Source organism: Notothenia coriiceps, unplaced genomic scaffold, assembly GCF_000735185.1.
Source record: "Notothenia coriiceps isolate Sejong01 unplaced genomic scaffold, NC01 NC01_scaffold00026613, whole genome shotgun sequence".
Taxonomy (NCBI): domain Eukaryota; kingdom Metazoa; phylum Chordata; class Actinopteri; order Perciformes; family Nototheniidae; genus Notothenia; species Notothenia coriiceps.
Genome location: NW_011359314.1, coordinates 85,579 through 106,147, shown reverse-complemented (window position 1 = coordinate 106,147; position 20,569 = coordinate 85,579). Strand labels below are relative to the sequence as shown.

The 20,569-nt window shown below is 40.9% G+C and overlaps 1 protein-coding gene across 1 annotated transcript in view; it reads left to right on the top strand.

The window, feature by feature from the left end:
- arap2 (ArfGAP with RhoGAP domain, ankyrin repeat and PH domain 2) overlaps nucleotides 1–20,569 on the top strand; it is a 110,645-nt gene that overhangs the window by 87,481 nt on the left and 2,595 nt on the right. The window contains exons 17-22 of the mRNA XM_010784885.1: nucleotides 3,088–3,190; nucleotides 3,797–3,995; nucleotides 8,766–8,829; nucleotides 9,608–9,771; nucleotides 10,344–10,556; nucleotides 10,720–10,825. Coding sequence (XP_010783187.1) covers nucleotides 3,088–3,190; nucleotides 3,797–3,995; nucleotides 8,766–8,829; nucleotides 9,608–9,771; nucleotides 10,344–10,556; nucleotides 10,720–10,825 — 849 coding nt within the window. The remainder of the gene's footprint in view (nucleotides 1–3,087; nucleotides 3,191–3,796; nucleotides 3,996–8,765; nucleotides 8,830–9,607; nucleotides 9,772–10,343; nucleotides 10,557–10,719; nucleotides 10,826–20,569) is intronic.

The following is a 20,569-nucleotide window of genomic DNA, read 5'->3' as shown; positions in this document are numbered from 1 at the left end:
ATATATATGAACAGTAAAAAAAAGTTGTTATTAATAAACAAGAATACAGTTTGAAAGGGGAATGATTTGTAAAATATCCATAAAGAAAAAGAAATCTGCTTCCAGTTCTGTTTCATATGGCTGTTGAGAGATGTATCCATAGATCTCCTAATGTTGCTCTCAAAGTGCACCAGATTGATGCTTTTAGCTTCAACTTTTAAAAGAAAATCTTCCCGGGGGAGCATGCCCCCGGACCCCCCTAGAGGAGATTAGGCCCCCCCATCCACTTAAATCATGTTCACATGGATAGGAAACTAAATACATTTGCACACATCTTGTGTCCATATCTTTCTGTAGGATATCTGGATTAAGAGGTTGCTTTTTCTTTGCTCAGCATGAAAGAAAGGCCAAATGATTGGGCTGTGATTTTTGTGTTTTTAAGCAGAGGTCAATAATTTGTACGGCCCTCGGAGGATGTTGAAAATATTGAAATGGCCCTTGAGAGGAAAAAGGTTCCCCACCCCTGCTTTAAAGCGACACTGCGCCATTTTTAGCTTACATGCCAGTTACAGGTCATGGCGTCGCCCCCAGAAATGCTATTACTTCTCCGTCGCCAGGCGCTCATAATGGCTGTGCGTTTCACTAGATTAAACTCTGCCTCACTCCCTCTCACTTCTGCAACTTCCAGCGTTCCCAGCATGCCGAGCGGGGACGCCTCACCTCTTGACTGTCTGCCGCTCATGAATATTAACGTATGTAAATGACACACTCCTTACCGGCAGCCTATCGCCGCGCCGCAGGAGTCCGTAGGTGTCACTTTCATTAAGCACAGCGTTTGGGTAATTTCACCGTGGCAGAGGACACCGGGAATTACACGTACTGTACTTCTGCTAAAGTCCTATTAATATTACAAACCCACTCTGCAAAGGCAGTATGTTGGCTGGTGATAAGTTGAGGTTTTAAACAAGAATATTTCCAAGTTAATTCTGACCTTCGACAAACTCTCTTTTCCGTTTTGCACCATTTCACACTCTGTCTTTCTCTATCACACACCATGAGAACAAGCTGAATTTTAAATAGACTTTTAGAGGGGCTCAGGTGCTACCTCTGCCATGGAGATGGGTTAGATATATGAGGGTTGGGGAATTAAGACTTTCTCAGAGCACACAAAAGCCTTAAGGAGAAAATAAAAGGCTACAGAAATACATATGGATAACGCTATGCCTGTTCAAACCACAGGTGTATATTCTGCATCAAATTCCTCCACAAGGAAAAGTTTCAAACTCTGTCAACTTAACTCAGCCTCAGAAAGTACTTTTGCTATAGAGCACTAAAATCAGAACATTAACTTCCAGTCAATTTACCTAAACCTGTATTTACTTTCAGCTCAGTTTAATGAAAGCAATTGACTTGAAAGTCTGAATATAAACCATGGCTTAAGGCTATTCTAAGTTCCATTTTATTTATAGGTCTTTCATCAAATGATTGCCCTTTTATTTTTTGTAGTAATTGTAATTGTAGACAGGTACACATTAAGGCTGAAAATACAGTTTGCAGGTTATTCTGCTTATCACCTGCTTCTTGTGTGCCTGTAGCATATTGAGAGTAAAGTTGGAAAGAAGAAGGAAACAAGTATTTAAAGGATATAGAGAGACATGTTCAGAAACACAAATGGTTTACAACTGTACACACAGTATAAGAGCGTGTCCTGTCTGATGATAGTTATATTTCTCTCTCATCTCAAGTTCCATGAATAAAAAAATGAAAAGACCTTTCACTCTTTCTCTGTATATCTCGCTATTCTCCCCTGCCACTCCCTCCCTCTGGGACTCCCATGATGCAGCGTTCATCTTCTCATCCCCGCGTCTCCTCCTCCACCGTACCATTTGCCCAGCCCATCGCCGCACAACTCCGCCACTCCATGCTTTGCTCTCCCACTGGGACTCCCTTTAACAAGCGCCTGCACACCTGCCGGCGGAAAAAGAGTGTTCGGGGGGTGGGGGAGTAGGAGGTAGAAGAGGGCGAGGGTGGGGAGGGGGTCACACGAGAGCACACAAACACCCGTGTCTAGCCTGTTTCCCCTGACACGTCTGAAAGGAGAGCGACTGAGCGCTGCCGTGACCCCCGTGACACGCCACCTTAAACACCCACCGCCGTAGCATTTAGAGCCTCCCTCGCTGCAGCGCACCAACACACACACACACACACACACACACACACACACACACACACACACACACACACACACACACACACACACACACACACACACACACTGCCTTTTTGCTTCCAACAGAATCACTTTAGCCAGCAAGTGAAAAAAAACGTGTTTGCGTGTGCAAGGAAGGCATTTTTTTTTTGGGATTATATAGTCAGTGTGAATAAACTAATACAAATGTTTTTGACGACCCAGGGGGGCGAAGGTTCCTCACTGACTGACTGACTGACACACATTTTTCGAGAGCATATTCAGCTTCAAGTCAAAATACACTTTTTACCTTTTTAATATTTTAATCAGAGAATGCTTTCTCTTCAACTGTCAAAAAAATATAGAAATTCTAGAATAGGCTACAATAAAACATACATTTATAAACAGAACATATATTATTTGTCATCTTTTGATGAGCAAAAATATTTGTTATAATGTATAGATGAGATCAGTTTTTTCCATCATTTTCAACTTACACCACTTTACCGTGAATTTTGTTGACAGGTGTGTAGGAATAAACGTATCATTAAATGCAACTTATACAACTTAAATCATTAGTTTTGAAATAGTGACAAACCAAGGCAAACATTAAGGGCCTGAGCTTATTACGCCTACATAAATTCAATCAACAGTGTCTAGAAATATGTTTAAAATAATTGTAATAATTGACGGTTGTTGATGCCTTTGTCTTTTATTTAAACAGTATCATATATGTAATGCTGTGCACGTAAACAGGAACTTACAAGCATATATTTAGTTTGATGGAAACGCATCACACAGACAATAAGCTGGTCTGTTTTTATTTGTTAATAAACAGATTTAGGTGTTTTTCCCCCTCTTTATGAGTGGTTTCGAGGACACTTTTGAATTCCGGATATCTAACCGCGTGTCTCCGGCAGGGCTGTGTTTACCGTGGATCTGTACCTGCGGACGGAGCGGGGACTGATTGTCGGCGCGGAAACACAGGAAACACAGCATGACTGGATCCAGGCGCTAACAAAGGTGACACACTTTGCATACAGCTCACACACACACACACACACACACACACACACACACACACACACACACACACACACACACACACACACATACACATACACATACACACACACACACACACACTGTGTGAATGTGCTGCAGAATAACATTACACATCCATTTCACTCTTACTTTGCATTATTGTCCTCAGTGAGCCCCTGTGCTTCTTTCAATAAGACAAGCGGTCTTACTACCCCCCCCCCACCCCGACATGCGTACAGGAAGTTCATAACAAAACCATACATAAATATGCCCCCTATTCCTTTGTATCTCTGTAAAACCAGGCAACGCAGTCATAGATAGTGGGTGGTATTGCCACATTAGTCCATATGTCTCTCCATCTGTGTAAAGGCCTTTCTCACCTCCGTATTTCAATTTGAATCACACAACAACGGCCAGACTGAGCAGGAGATATGGAAAAAATAATTCAACCAGGGAGCAGAAACTAAGCATAGGTTTATTTTGACAAGCCTGCATATGTTTTGCATTTTTCAGTTTCGAGGTGATACGCCACAGTGAAAAGATCCAGAAAAAGTTCCTAATTTGTTCTCTGTTTGTGACTGGCAGTGCTTCGTCCCGTCTAAAGTGGAAGGGCTGGTTCAGAGGGAGGGCGAGCTGATTGGCAGACTGCACTACAAAGAAGGCCACGACCTGTACCACTGGAGGGTGGGCTGGTTCGTCCTGGAGGGCTCTGCGCTGCACTTCAGCTCGGGAGAAGAAGAAGAAAAGGAGGAAATGCTGCAACTCAAACAGCTTCAGGAGCTCAGTAAGTCATTTGACTATTTCTCATAACAAGTACTTTTATTTAGTAATGCTTTAAATACATTGAGCAGACAAAGGGTAACGGTACGTCCACACAGCAGCTTTGAAAAAATCTTGAAAATCTTGGAGCTGGGCGTGTCTGAGAGCTTGGGGATTTTTTGCGAGCAACGCGACCAACAACTGATCACATGAATATCCCGCCCCCGACATACAAAGCAAAAAACCCCGTGGATTTATATATTATATATATATATATAAACTCCCCAAACAGTCGAAAACCTACCAGTTTCACACACTGTCTCTGCCACCTCCCTCCATGCCTGGTTTCTCCGGTTTGAATCCCGGTAAATAGTTCTGGTCGTAAAGAACCGGGTAATTTGCTACCGTAATTTCTCGTTTGGAATATGAGGAAATGAACTGCGGTCTGGTTCTCCCAGCTTACACGCGGTTTGATTGGCTAGCGCTTGTACTGTCAGATTTGCATAAACGGGATTTGATTGGCTGACGCTTCCAGCTCAGCTTCAAAAGTCGAACATTGCTCAACTTTTGAATCCTGAAAATCCTGTAAATCCTGTAAATCTTCGCTTCGCTTCCACACAATGCAGTTTGGCGAAAAGCGAGGCAAAGTGACGTCACCCCATTCAAAGTCAATGGGCAGAGAAGCGTTGGAAGATGTTTTTAAAGCTGCTGTGTGGACGTACCGTAACAGTAGGATAAGTTGAGTAGTAGAGTAACATATAGCACAAGTTAATAAATAAGAACAAATAAGCACACCTCCATGTTAAAAATACAAAATAATGAATGATAATTTTTCATTTAATTTGCTTTTTTTTCATATTTCGTATTAAAGTAATTAAAAAGTTATTTTAATATTGTAATACTTAGCTTAGGTTAATGACTACATTTTATTTATACGATTGTTTTCATTCCAAATCATACTGCCAACCCTGCAGTAGTGTATATAAGAACATGTTGTATTAGAATGAGGTCCTTAAAGGTCAATTTAACAACATTTGCCGCCACACATCGGCAAAAATAGGTTTCTGATCTCCCTGACCTTTCACAGATTGCTCTATGAAAACATGACTACGCTTCTGTTCACCACAATAAATATCCGGAATAATACCAGTATGATGGTCGCCCACTCACATTAATTTTCGCCAATATCTCCACTGGCAAACAGCAGCTATTTAAAGCATAGTCAGTGTAGGGAAGCTGCCAGTCACGGGGGGGGAAGGCTCAAAAGTTCACACATACTTTGGCAGATTGATCGATGCGCCGGCGTGATGTGCGAACAGAAGGAGGGGAGAATCAATGTATCCTTTTAATCCATTTACGGCTCGACGTGGATCAAATCGTGCAAAGTGCCGCCCCGTATCCTCACCTTGGGCGGGATAAAGAACTGCAGCGGTGCTCATTTTGATTCCTGCTTTCTTCAACCATATTTGTCACAGCCGAAGCGCCAGAAGGGACTGTGTTTTGTCGGGGGGGGATGGTAAGATGGTAAGGTTCTGAAGCATTGAAAGGATCCCTTTAGGAACCACTGTCTGTGACATGGGATTAACTGTTATTTGCTCCGCACTGACACCACCACATGAAAGGTACCCCTGTGTAGCAGTGAGGGATTTAATAAATACACTTTTCAATTAAAATCACTACATGATTCCTAGCATGCAGCAGGAAAGATGCAGTCTGTTCGCCGGTTTATGATACTTCAGGCTGAGAGTTATGATGATTAACTAAAGAGTTTCATTCATTCATTTTCATTCTCCTCCTCCGTTGGTTTTCACAAAACATTTGAATTGTTAGGGATTCTTTACATCGTGTTTGTTTAAAAGAAAATATCAGCCAATTTATCGTTAGCTGTCATCAGTATCGTTATCAGCCTCAAATAACTAATACCATTCAGACTTTTACAAAATCAGGGTGTCCGCGGGGTCTTAAAAAGTATTAAAAGTTGATAAATCAATTTAGCGAAAAATAAGGCTATTAAAAACGGCTTTTGCAAGGTATTACACTTTGTAGCTTGTTTTCAATAAGTACATAAATTGTCCGAAGAGGTTGTATTCTACAGTCTGCCTGAATGTAATCATTGCGTAGGTGTGTAGTGTGATTCTGTGTAGTTTATTTATGGCATCCCGTTGGATTGGACGTCATCTGAACAGGACATCGCACGCTCACTGCTTGATAGCGCGCGAAGGTCCGTTTACGCCGGTTGTTAAACAACATCGTTATGGGGAAATGCAAGTTGGCGTCCAAATGGTTGGAAGATAAGGAGGAAGGACAATCAATGCTGTATATAGTCGATGTGAGGTAAAGTGTGTCGCCAAGGTAACCGGTTAAAACTCCAAGTGGCGATGAGGTTTTAAAATGTATGGAAAGGGTCTTAAAAAAGCTCTTAAAAGGTATTACATCTGACTTCAGGATTCCTGCATATACCCTGAAAATGTACATTTACAAAACCAAAGTTTTTATGGCACCCAATCAACCATTGGATCCCTAAACTGCTTCCAACCCAGCTGTGTTTATTGGAGATTTCCATCAATGCACCACCGATGGTAACCAATCTAAAGCTTTGGCAAAGAAGGGAACGGGGCTTGTTATATTATAATAATAATAATAATAAAAATAATAATAATAACTTGAATTTATATAGCGCCTTTCATAACCTCAAGGTCGCTTTACAGAGAAACATACAAGGACAAGACATAAAACATAAAAAAATACATAAACATAGAACAGGGGGCATTATGAGGTCATCAAACAGGACCTTTCAGAAGAAAGAAAACACTTAATCAGGGTGTCCGCGGGGTCTTAAAAAGGTCTTAAAAGGTATTAAATGTAACTTCAGGATTCCTGCATATACCCTGTTAATGCTCCTACTGGAAAGTAGGCCCTCTAAATCCCTCTGATTTACCTTGGGAAAACATCCCAAAAATCCTCTACCAAGACGCCCACTACAAATCATGGCGAGAACAAGGCCGCAGACTTCTTATCACACAAACATATTAAGTAATAAAAAAACGTCCCGCAGCGCTGTAAGGTGGATACAAGAGGATTGCTTTGTGTTTGTTCAAACAACCATGACAAGTGTTTTGCATTTACCTGATAACACTGTTAATAAACGTCTCTCCAGTCAACATCAATCTCTGAAGTTCTCCGCTTGTTTCTCTCTTGTTGTTTTGGCTGAGATTGAAAAGCGGTGCCCTTGAATGTCTGCCAAAGAGAACAAAAAGCAAATTATTTGTTCAGAGAGACTTTTGGGGATTAATTGTTTTTGCTGTTTCACTGAACATACGAATTACTTGAAGCGAAAAATACATTGATTTTTAAGAGACATATTTCATTATCGATTCCTGTTATTTTTCTACTCCTCCCCGATTAATTGTTGGGTGGGAAAAAAAGCGTCTGTCAATAAACAGTCAGTGTGTTGAGTAATCAAGCAGTTAGTATCCCTTTATCATAGAACACGTTTAAAATACTATCCATAGATGTTCCTTGTATCTATTATTGGAGCACAACCACTGCAAACTTGAGTAAGATGAAAGTGCCAGATGTTGTTGCTTGGAGATTTGTGAGTGAACTGCACGGCCCATATCTTTTTTTTATGTTTTTTTGTGTGCTTGTTGCCTTGATCCAAGCAGCTGCACGAACTCACATAAGCGATTATAGTAGATCTTTTATGTCCCTGAGCCCAGTTTTTCCTGTATATTTGCACTAATATGATAACAAAAAATAAGGTATACAGATGAAGAATGCCAGCAATTCTGTCTGTTTCATCTTTATCTTTCATACTGCAATCTTATTGAGTTGCAAACTGACCGATTTTATGGAAAGCCTGTAATTTGACAAGTTTTCAACCCCCTTTAGTGAGTTAGCTACACAAATACTATAGCCATGATTCCCATTGAAACAAGGACATGCTGTTAAAGGGGCACGCTTATGCTAATTTCCAGGTATACTGTGACGTGTCTCCATGCTTTTAATGTTCAAAAAGTTCTTTATTTGTATCATACTGCCTGTGCTGCAGCACCTCTTTCCACCCTCTGTCTGAAACCAGAGCCCAGTCTGCTCTGATTGGTTAGCTGGCAGGCTGTGTTGTGATTGGTCAACCGCTTAGAGATGTCCTGCCCCTTAGCCTCTAACNAGTAACCTTCTAACCTTACAAGTGTGTTTGGGCGGGTAGCAATGAACGCGCTCGGGTTGCGACGTTTTACGGCTATACGTTGTCAGGAAATTGTGATTGTCGCTATGTTGCGGAATGCTCGTGGGAGCTAAACCAAGGGACGTCCAATGGAGGTGTTTCAGGCAGGGGGCGGGGGGGTGTGAGTGTGTGGGAGAGAAACTCTGGGATATAAGCATTTGCAAAAGATTTACATGCACAAAAACCTATATAACACACTAAAGGAAAGAGAAAACCCAAACAGCATTAAAGGGCCTCACTGCAGTGGGATAAAATCCACAGCTATATTGTTCCTTTGTTTTGTTCCCACTCTACAGTAAGTCTGCACGTTTGAAAGAAAGAATGAAAGCCAGATATATCAAGATATGTGCAGGGACTGACTTAAAAAGTAAATGCCTACTTAAGAGACCTTTTCAGTAAAGAGGTAATGAATGCATTTCCTGGCCAAAGCTTCCAGGCGCTTGTGCTTTTGATAGAGATTGAACAACTGCAAATGTCAAACCTAAACGTGTTACTTTCCAGTCGCTCTTTGTGAATGTACATATTTTTAGAGGCGGCATTTTCTACAACTTGTTGCCCTTTTCCCCACAGCTGTCTCCACACATACGGAGGGGGAGGAAAAGATCCAAGTCCTGCTGATGGTGGAGGGAAGAAGGTATGCAAAGCTTTGACGAACAAAGGGAGTGCTAATTGGAACTTGTGATACACGGACAGGATGCATAATGCAAGTCTGTACACTTTGATTTTGTAGCCTTGTTAGTCCGAATGCACTTTACCTACTGAAACCTTATCTAATTTAATTTAAAGTCTCACTACAGTGCCTGTTGTAGGTACAGAGGAGGTGAGACATCACGTAACACAAGCCAACCGTTTCCTTTTTAGAGTAATCCAACACATTTACTGCGTTAATTGCTTTTTGTTTGTGTGTTTTTGGATGAAACCTCTTGGGAAACCCGTGCTTGTTTATCAATGCGTCTACTGTAGAAGCACTTTCCTTTGGTTGTTTAATAAAGGACTGATCCATTTTAGATTTAAATAAAATAAAAGATGAATGTGCAAGAAGAAATACAATAAAATGGAATAAAGATATTTTTTATAAACATGAGAAGCTTAAGTAAAATGTAAAAAAAAAAAATGATAAGCATATATATGCTGTTAAAGCACATTTCCATAATAAATACAATTACATTTTATATAAATATTTATGTGAACATAAGACGTTAAAGTAAAAATCTCCAATAAAAGCTGAAATAAATGAAATATTTGTATATGCCTGAGAAGTTACAGTAAAATGTGAAAGTCTTCCTACAATACATCATTAATAATACGTGATACATATATTACAATATATACAGTGGTATACTAGTTACAAATGCTGAACACCACCGTTTATAACGTGGTATAACTTATTTCTCCCTCTCTTTTTTTAACAGAACAGTTTACATCCATGGCTTCAACAGGATGGACTTTGCTCTGTGGCTCTCGGCCATCACTCTGGCTGCCGGCACTGATGGAAAGGGGCTGAGCGACCAACAGCTGACCAAAAACGGCGTCCCCATTATTGTCGACAGTTGCATTGCTTTTGTCACCCAATATGGCGAGTGGCATTATACTCACAGAGAGAAAAGTTTAAAAAAAGGATCTTTTTTTGTGACTTTTATTGTGTTTTCTCCTTGGAGGCTGATTCATCCAGTGTGCTGGGTCGTGATGAGAATTTCCTGCTTTCTAATATTGTGACATCTCTCTTTTAAGCATATTTTTTTCTTTTGGAAATGTAGAAAATATGGTCCAACTTCTCACTACACAAAATCTATTCCATGATAAATGCAAAAGCACACTTATATTGTTGCATTATACAGTAAGTGCTATGAATGTAATGAGGCATTGGCATAAAAGTCAACTCCGTCTGAAATTGTAAAGTGGTACAGAAGGTTAACATACCGCACAGCGCCAGTTTCTTTCTGCCTGCAATTTAGATTCAAATGTGCTTATGCAACGTTATTAAATTCCACTACTTAGCATCTGCTAGTCTGGTTATTGCCTTATAATTGCATTTATTTATGCAGAAAGACTGCATGTTCTGCCATTTGCAGAAGACAGTGATTATATGGTGAACGTTATGAGCCAATCGTCCATTTATTCTCACTTTTTGTGTCACTTTGTAACCAGGTTTGTGCCAGGAGGGGGTCTACCAGAGGCCGGGGGACCCTGACCGCGTGGCCCTGCTCCTGGAGGAGTTCACCCGGGACGCCCGTAATGTGAAGCTGAGGGAGAAGGAGCACCAGCTGGAGGACGTGACGGACACCCTGAAGAGCTTCTTATCCCAGGCTGAGGACGCACTGCTGACCAAAGAGCTGTATCCATACTGGGTGTCAGCGCTGGGTATGAGGGCCGTTTCTAGGGGTGGGGACACACGTTTGAAGGAGTCGCGTGAAGAGCAGAAATCCATTTGACCAATCAGAATCGTGGATTCACCTGCGCCGTGTAATATCTGTACATACTTGACATTCTGTGACAGTAGTTCTCTTCTGTGTCTGTTTTGTAGATGAGAAGGTGGAGAAGCAGAGAGTAAAGAAGTACTCCACTTTCATTGAGAGTTTGCCAAAGATAAACAGGTCAACCCTTGAGGCCTTGCTACAACATCTGTACAGGTACACACGCTCACACGCTCACACGCACACACACACACACACACACACACACACACACACACACACACACACACACACACACACACAAGCTTCAAACTGCATGAATATAAATATATCAATAATTAGATAGTATATAGAATGAAGTACAAACCAAGTCAATAAATAAAAAGGTTAAATAGATCTTGCACAAAACATGAATAAACCCGTCTTGTGCTATGTGTCTGTTGTGTGAATGTGATCCTGTATGTAGCATTGCGGCAACTGGAAACTTACTAGTACATGTTAAAAGGACACAAAGAGAGAACTTAGCTACTTTTGCTAAATCATCCATTATGGCATTAAAATAGTAACAAAATAGTTAAAGTAGCTCTTGTCTTCTCCATGTGTTTGATTGCACTGGAGGCAGGTTAGCGGGTGTATCTCTACAGATGCCTTCCTGCATCACAGCAAACTGTAACAAGTGCAGGGACTCAAAGGTCCTGCACTGTGAGCAGCCCCTGGCTTGCTGTTAGTCACCTGCTGATTAGCCTGTTGTCCCTCCTGCTCCGCTAATGACCCGCTCTCCCCTCTGCTGTGTGTTTGCCTTCTGACCAATCAAGTCTCATACTTTATAGTCAGATCTCTGATTTAGTCTTGGAGGCTGCCGGTATGGCCTTCAAATGACAAGTTGTAAAGGAAAATGTAATGTGAATATCCCAGTGCGACTTGAGTATACAACGAAGTACCAACAAAGGTTTAAGAGGTTTGTTGATATATTGTCCGAGGAAAGTTTGAAATAAACAGAAGACAGTTTTACAGATAGGAAAATACAGATATCCAATTAGGATTCACTATGGAGAGATTCTGCAATGCCAGGGTGGTTCACTGCAGGGTCACAACATTCAGAGTGAAGAGTTTATACACATGTGGTAAGAAGAGAGTACATTTGATATATTTCTATAACCGAAAAAACTTTTTGTCACTACAGCAACAAACCAATTCCTGGTTATTTATAACATTTATTGCCATTTTCCAGTTTGACAGGCTCATTATTAAACAAGGTTCAAGGTTCTTTTTAGTCATACGAACATAGCTACAGAGTAGTTATGCCGATGACATTCTTAGGTCACAGGCTTCTCCAACAGTGCAACACAATAACACATATAAACAGAAAAATATAGTGCAAGTAAATAGTAATACAAAAGAAAAATAGTTTAAAAAAGTGAAATAGTGCAATAATAGTCTATATGCAAGTTATTGAAATGATATATTAGATACATAGATAAATAATTACTAAGTAGCAGATCAATGTTATGGATGTTATTGCCTGTGGGATGAAACTGTCCCTGGGTCTGGTGGTTTTAGTCCGGATGCTGCGGTAGCGCCTGCCAGACGGCAGCAGACAGAACAGTTTGTGTCTGGGGTGAGGGGGGTCTTCCTGAGCCTCTGGGAGTAAAGGTCCTCCATGGATGGCAGCTCCGTCCTGGTGATGTTCTGTGCAGTTTAACCCCCCCTCTGTAAAGCCTTACGGTTGAGGGCGGTGCAGCTGCCGTACCAGGCCGTGATGCAGCCAGTCAGGATACTCTCTGTGGTGCACCTGTAGAAGGTTAGGATGCTCTCTATGGTGCACCTGTAGAAGGTCAGGATACTCTCTATGGTGCACCTGTAGAAGTTGCAGAGTATTCTGGAGTCCATGTTGAACCTCCTCAGCCTGCGGAGGAAGAAGAGCCGCTGTCGAGCTGTTTTGGTGATGTGTGAAGAGTCCATGTCAGGTCCTAAGGGATGTGGACACCAAGGAACCTGAAGCTGCTGACTATCTACCGTAGTCCCATTGATGGCGATGGGGGCGTGTCCCTCTCCCTGCTGCTTCCTGTAATCCACAATCAGCTCCTTGGTTTTGCTGACGTTGAGATGGAGGTTGTTATCCTGGCACCAAGATGTCAGGTTTTCAACCTCCTCTCTGTACGCCGTCTCGTCGCCGTCTGTGATCTGGCCGATGTNACCGTTTATTAAGACTCTTCTCTCACTTGGTAAAATACTACTACATCCTGTCCTTCTCCGAAAGTCTTACACTCCTAGAGTAAAGACTCTTAATCTCAGACCTGTCACTGAAACTTCTTCCCTACTCTACTCGTAGTCGATCAAATGTTTTTTCTGCTCGGTGTCCTGGCGGCAGTCACCCGTTTTTTTGCTCATCGTGAAATTAATGTAATTACACTAGATTGTTACCATTTTCCGTTTATAAATTGGTATACGACAAATATAACAACATTAACTCTACTTAATTTGTAGACAACTCATAAAATTTATTTTATTCAACTAACACAACTTAACTTCGCGGGTTTCCAGTCGCCCAGGTGGTCTGGGTGACTTGTGACCGACTCATTGTTTTTATACTGTGGTGGGTGGTTCCCATTTTCCAAGGAGATATAATATGAGAAAAAGTAGTTATAAAATATCCAGAAGTCTATATAGTTTTGTACAGAGACTTCACAAACCGAGGTTTATGGTATTGTACTTATAAACGTAACAGCGTGACGGTGATTTGGGAGTCAAACTCGGGAACACTCCTAGACGTATGAAGGAGGAAAAAAGGGACAGACACCAAACAAAACAGACACACAGACACAGGGGACCAGGTGTAAGTAGGGCGGTTGAGTGGAGGAGTCGACAAGTGTCTACGGTAGAGGTAGAGAAGACGTGGACAAATATATGAGGCCGGGTGGGTCCTAGGCGGTAAGCAGGATCCTTTAGTACGAAGATACCGAGTGATCCAGGATCACCTGACTAGAGGGAGAAAACACTTTCTATAGTTTGAGACAAGCGACAGGGCTTTACGAGACACAGAGAAGAAGTACCGGAGAGGGCTAGTCGAGGAGACGACAGAGAGGGACCTATATAGGAACAGTCACAGAGCACCTGTTTTATTTGAATAATGTGAGGTGACGGCTCACACACGACAGCAAGAGGTCGTAAGGAGCCCTTGGATATAGGCCAAGATAAAAGTTTACACGACGACTGTGTTGGTTTGTTCATAACTGTAGTATTTCACCCGGTTTTAGCCTAGTCGAAAAAAGTCTGTTCAAAAACATATTTACCAAGTCCTTTTTTTGCACCTCTAAAAAAAAAAAGAGACTTTGCAGTCTTAGAGAATTGCGCTGTGTAAGCAGAGATTCTTTTGGCCATCTTGATCAGTTGTGATAAGGACCCAAAATGGCAAAGCTTTATTTATTGTGTCTTGCCCCAAATTTGCAGCTTGGATAGAGTGTGAACAAAATAAAGATTGGTTCCCGCAAAACATAATGCGGGAATGTGAGAGCAGACAGGTGTCGTGCTTGAATTGATCAACAATGTTGCAACCTTGTGCGGGAATGGCAGGGGCAGAAAAACACAAAAGTCACACACACACACACACACACACACACACAAACACAGACACGGCCCAGACAGGTGCACAGGACCTACAATTTCCACACCTTTGTTAGCCCTGAACACCCTGTATGCAATGTAAATGTGTAGGGGGGGGTACAGTGGGCGGTCATTGAAAATGTGTTCTAATATATGTTCTTCACAGAAAATGAGCCAAGGCCATTGAGTGTGGGTTAGAAAAAATTATTTATCACATAATTTTTCTTGAGCTAAATAATGAAAACGGGTCCCACAGAGCCGAATACCATACAAGGGTTAAGGGAACCTCAGAGAGGCTAGACAGGGGAAGTGAAGGAGAGGCAGATACCTGATATGAGATTGGGTCGAACTCCCTTCTTGAGATGCTCATCATGCCTGTTTGAATAATGACAGGGAGAAACATTGCCTTGCAATCAGACCATAAACCTTTATCGCTCTCAAGCTTTGACATAAAAAAACCTCAGAGTAAACAGTCCCCACATAACCGATATAACCAAAGCTCTGTATTTACGACGCTGTTGGAGCTGTATGTCTTATAAATTGATCACCATCAGATTGTCAGAAAAATCAATCTTAATCTGAGAACATGCTCATTGGTCCATTTTATGAGGGTCTGGACCCAACCCCAGTTGGAGCTATTGCCCACTGAGCTATGGAGCATATCACAGTAAAGAAAATAAAAAACCAACATTACCACTCAAGGGCAGCATTACTGCATCCACTGCAGGCTTGTGTCCAACTGGTCACTTTTTGACTCTGAGAAATGAAACACACCCTTTTATCCAATGTTACATCAAACAAGAAGGAAACCATGATACCATATTAAAGAAGAATGGATATCCCATCATAGAAAGAGACAGCTGTATCATTTACCATCACTGGCTCTTTGAAGTGATAATTGCATGGCAGAAGAAAGGCTCCTTGAGGGATTTTTTTTTTACTCAGCGCCCTGGTCACACTTCTTGTTCTGATAGAAAACCCCAGAAGACCAGGAAAACAAACTGGAATTGGAGGCACATGGTGATTTAAATTGTATATGTTTTGCATCTGAAAATTAAAAATGAATGTCGCGGTCCCAGATGTAAAATTTCAGACACTGGATCTTTAGCATCATCATTGCTTCAGGTTACATCTGTACAAAGATATGCTCCAAGATGAACCTAATAACACAGTTGTGTATTCAATTGACGTATGTTACCTCTGGGACATGCTGAAGTTGCAGTCAACTTTCTGTTGTTCTGAGATGTCAGTCTTTAGATAATTGCAGAGGACAAAAGTGGGCAAGAATGCATATTAGCTTCCAGACTTCTCCATCTTCTATCCAACAGTCCCAGCAGCTGGTTGTCCTTGAGTATAGATACCTCCTGGAATCTTCAACACAATCTGCTGAAAAGATGAGGTTCATTTATCTTTTTAAGTGTGAAAAACATTCTGAAATGTTTTGCCGTTCGCAAAAAAAGCAACCTTCCCCCAAAACAAACTTGCCTGCAACATTTCCTAACCAATTAAGGACGTAATTAATGAAACCTAGCACCTGTAGTGCCAGAGCAATCACCAGAGAGGGGACAGTGAAAAATGTAGCAATCAAATTAATCAAGCAAAAGGCACAGGCCAATTACTCACACACCATCTAGAGTGTCTCGCTGCGCTTTGCGAACAGGTGATAGTTATCATTAAATTAGAAGGAGATCAGCGGCTCAGGCTTTTTCATGATGTGGGACTTTGATGAACCGCGGGCCGGGCGACGCATTTGTAGTGGGCAGAGTGGCAGACAAGGCAGCCCATGTGTTCGATTATTTAAAAAGAGTAGAGGAGAAGTGTTTGGATAATGATTAATGAAAATGTGAGTGACTGTGGCAGCAACACAACAACATCTGGTCCTGCGTCGGGCCCTTGTGTACATCCAGTCGATGAGTGGTGGTCTTGTAGGGGAACACTCATTCTCTCCCCACCCACAATGACAGCAGAAGTGGTAAAAGTATGCACATTCTTTCTTCACTTCTCAATCTGGATGGACAAAACCTGAAAAACTGAACAATCTCCAGCTATGTTGGTGGAAATTCTTATCTGGTTCCTCTATAAGATGTTGGAGCGTCCTTAAAAGCAACAGTCTTAACAGTTCCATATACACTATATTATAACCGTAATAATAATCGTGATATATTTTCCCTTTCAAGTCAGTCTGAAGTCCTTTAAATTGTTATTATAACGAAATTAGGAAAAAAGGAGGAATACTGGAAGTTGACATATTAAACATGGTGTCCTTTGTCAATACATTCTAATGCTTTGGACAGTAAGACACTGTGCATCAGCATTCTAAATAAAAAAGGCTAGGTAATCACATTACATTCTTAGACACTAGAACACAGTGGAAGCTATTTAAGCCATTAGTACAACATATACCATGCTTCTTGGCCACAGAAGAACAGCCTTAGCCTCAAGTTATCTGAATTTATTTTTCACTTCAAACAATCATTTATTTGTACTAACCGGTTAAGTTGTGGATACTCATTTGCATGTTTGTGGATATCAAACTCCAGGTATGTTACAGCTTTTAAAAAAGACTGATATGTCTGGTGCCACACTACAGAATGTTTTTGCAATATGAAAAATGTAGCCTTTACAGCTTTAAGTGCTTGGAACAGGTGCAAAAAGACGGAACATTACAAAGAAAATGTGTGAGTTCTTGTGATGCTGTATTTGAGAAGTTTTCCAGCAGTATCGCATCAATAAGTATTCAACGCCAAAATGTTTTCTTCTGTTTGTGATCCTGACTTTGGTTTGTTGTGTGTCAATGAATAAATGAATTGCTCTGTGCGGACAAAATCTGGTTAAAGCTTTTATTGCGATGGAAAATAAATGGTGGAGGGCTGCTGAGGCATGAAGTGGAACAAAGGCTAACTGTACTGGAGTGTGAACAGAGTTGTGCATTTTAATCGAGGGAAGCGGTGGTTGAGCAGAGTGAAGTGTTAGAGGTGCTTTCCGTAGTGCTGTCTGATGGACTTTGTGTAATAAACCATGATGACCTGCTGCTAATCCAAATGTTGGTGCCCAGGGTCGCTAAAGCTCAGCCAATGCATGGAAAACTGCCCATTCCCCACCATGTACCCCCTTTGGTCATGTATACAAAGCACAATTCAGCTATATTTAAAAAAAATAATAATAATGGTGAATGAAAGAAACTTTATTAGGCCATTGGTGACTCTAATTCAAAGAGAAATACAAAATAAAATGCAGCACTTGTTTCAGCCTGTTTCTACATAATGAATTATGTCAATGTGTGGAAAGATTGCTATGAGGGTGTTTCCTACATCCATTCAGAATCGGTTTTGGCTGACATTAAGGAGACAGTTAGTGAATAGCTGGCAAACAATGTTGAGCATTAGGCTGCTAGTCAGATGTTTTCCCCAAGGCAAAGATTCTAAATCCTGGGCCTACATTTGTTTGGTCGCCAGAAACATAACTCATTATACAAGCTAATGGTTCTTTGTGATGCATGTGTAATATATTAAGTAATGGTTTTCCTAACATGTTCCTAACAGAGGCCCAGAATATTTTGAAAGACAAAACTCACCCAATGTATGAACAGATTGAACAACTGATGTACTGCAATTTTTTTAAACATTTGGTTTATTACTGATATCATTACTGCTTTTCAAGATAGATATAATACATATAGGTATTAGTTTGGTTATGTTTGTTTCAATATGGTGTAATGATGTTTATACTACATGATGTTGTCTGTAATAACCCATCAGTTAATGCTGCAATATTCAAATAATCAAATATCCAAGTTTTATTGTATATATATGATCATTCAGAGTATCTGTATACAACAGGCATCCTCACAGTTCAGGTGCACAATAATGTTTCAAACCACCAAATATATGTGTGGAATAAAACATATATACTACATTTATTAATACAGGTGCTCATCAAGATGGGTATGTGTCTGTTTTCATCTGCTGTCAGTTGAAGCATTTTGGTTTTTTCGGTCATTTAACCTTCTTGTGGTATGTAACCACCTATATAGTTTGTATGTGACACATTTGTGACCTGTGTCTACTTCTGCCACCACTCTAGTACAATGGATGTGAAAACAAACAATTTTAGTGCAGTACTGAAGCATTGTGTTTGTTGTGTTGTAACGATTTTTGGCTTTTTATCTCCTGCAGTGACATTTAGTTTTATCTCACAGTTTGAGTCATGAGGTCCAACAAAGTCTGCTGTTCAACACAGATACCACAATAACCAAATTCAGGCAGGAAGTGGTTTCCATTTGGCTTGGATTAGTTTCTTATCTATACTGTACAGATGGATACTACAGTGCAGACACATGCAACATTCTGACATATTTGATTCATGAGGTTTTCAGAATTGGCCCAGTCTGGACACCAGAGACACACAATCCCATTATACTGACCTGCTAATTGTGAACTACATTTGGAAATGTTACTAATTCCCTTTTTTTTTTGTATTTTCAACAGCTTGACTGGAATAGGAACAAACACATCATTAAATCAGCTCTGTCCCACTGTCGTCGTCATTATGAAACTCAGTTTGATGCCAACATCTTTCATTAAAAAAACATGTAGCCATTCGGGCCCCGACTTACCTCTGAACAGAATATGACGCTAATCACGGACACAGTGCACGCCAAACCTGGGGGAAAATGCTCTCTGATTTAGGAACCTTTTCCAATAATACCATCAAAAAACATAATTGATGAAGTTGGCTCTGAGCAAAGGCGCTAAGCACTTTAAAAGCTTTCCGTCGCCTTACAATACAATTTCCAAATCAATATTTCATTAACTGGATAGAGGTGCAATGTTCCTTGTTAATAAAGAAGGTTTGGCTCAGCTCAGAGTTAACGTTTAGCTTTAGTGAATTTCAGGCAGGGAGGTGGGCAATTATGCTCCACCTGGCCTTCACAAACGCATACAAACATTCTCTGCACACACACACACACACACACACACACACACACACACACTCACTCCCACGCCTGTTCCTCCCTTGATTGTTTCTGTGTTTATGGGCCGTTTTATGACCAGAGAGCCTCTAATCTCGAGCGTCGCTGGGCATCAGGTGACTTTCCCCGCGGCAACTGTGAGAAACTAACGTGGGCTCCTCTGACTTTGGCCCTGATTCAAGTGACAGAGAAGGTACAGCTGCAACGCTAACAAAGCTGTTAATACAGTGAGATTCAGGTCAGAATTAGATAATTTACAGACCTTATAGATCATCTTCAAAGAGCTGGTTTGTATTCAGAAAGATTAAGACCAATTCACGACCACGGTTTAAAGAGTATTCAACTCTGATTGGCCGAACGGGGTCAATAATTTAAAATAACCATAGGGAGGCTTGTGGCGCAGTGGATAGAGCCTTAGATAGAGTCAGCATGCCGTTGTGTCCCTGGGCAAGACACTTCAACCCAAATTGCTCCTGTGGGGATTGTCCACAGTATTGAGTATGTAAGTCGCTTTGGATAAAAGGGTCTAACAAGTAACATGTAATGTAATAACCACACGGCTGTGACAACCTCAACAACCTCCACATTTTAAATAAGTAACCTTCACGCTAAAAGGTTACTTGCTCTAGCTGATCTTTGCTTATTTTTCACATCAGATTTGACCTGTCTTTTTATTACATTTGGATTGAGTAATACCTGCTGACACTTAATCATTGCCATTAAAGTGGGTTTCAGTGACAGTTTTATACAATGCCCTCTCCATTATATTGACTTTAGATAAAGGTATTGCAGAGACGAACATATGTGGAATTTAGTATTTGGGTTTGAGAAGGCAGTTTACAGTTTTTCTCGATTGCTAACACACTAAAATTATACATAAAGCACAATTATTTTAACTGACACTCAAAGAGCAAAACATCGGCTCAAATCTCCAAAACTCTAAACACTTTTTCAGCTTTTCACACAATTTGCAAATCAACATGGCACTTTTTGCAAACCACTGCACACGTTTCTCCACGTAAGACACAGGAATCTGACATATATTCCAGTCTTCCTTCAGATATGTTAAGTGGCATTCAACACAATGCTGCTCACCTCCTTCAGTTGGGAGAAAAGGTTCAGGTTCAGCCTTATGGGGGGACAGGGCTGCTGAGCCTAGAGATGGATCTGTTGGACCTGGCACCAGCGGGAGGGACAACTGATTTAGTATGAATAGCAGCTAAAAATCTACCTGCATTTGTTAAATGTCAGCTAAAAGAGCAGTGAAATTAAAAACCTCTGCATTTTCTTTATAGATATTAACAGTACTTAATGTCAGCTTAGTAAAAAAAAAACATAACAATTATTATTTAAAATGGACTNAGGTAGGTAGTAGTAGTAGTAGT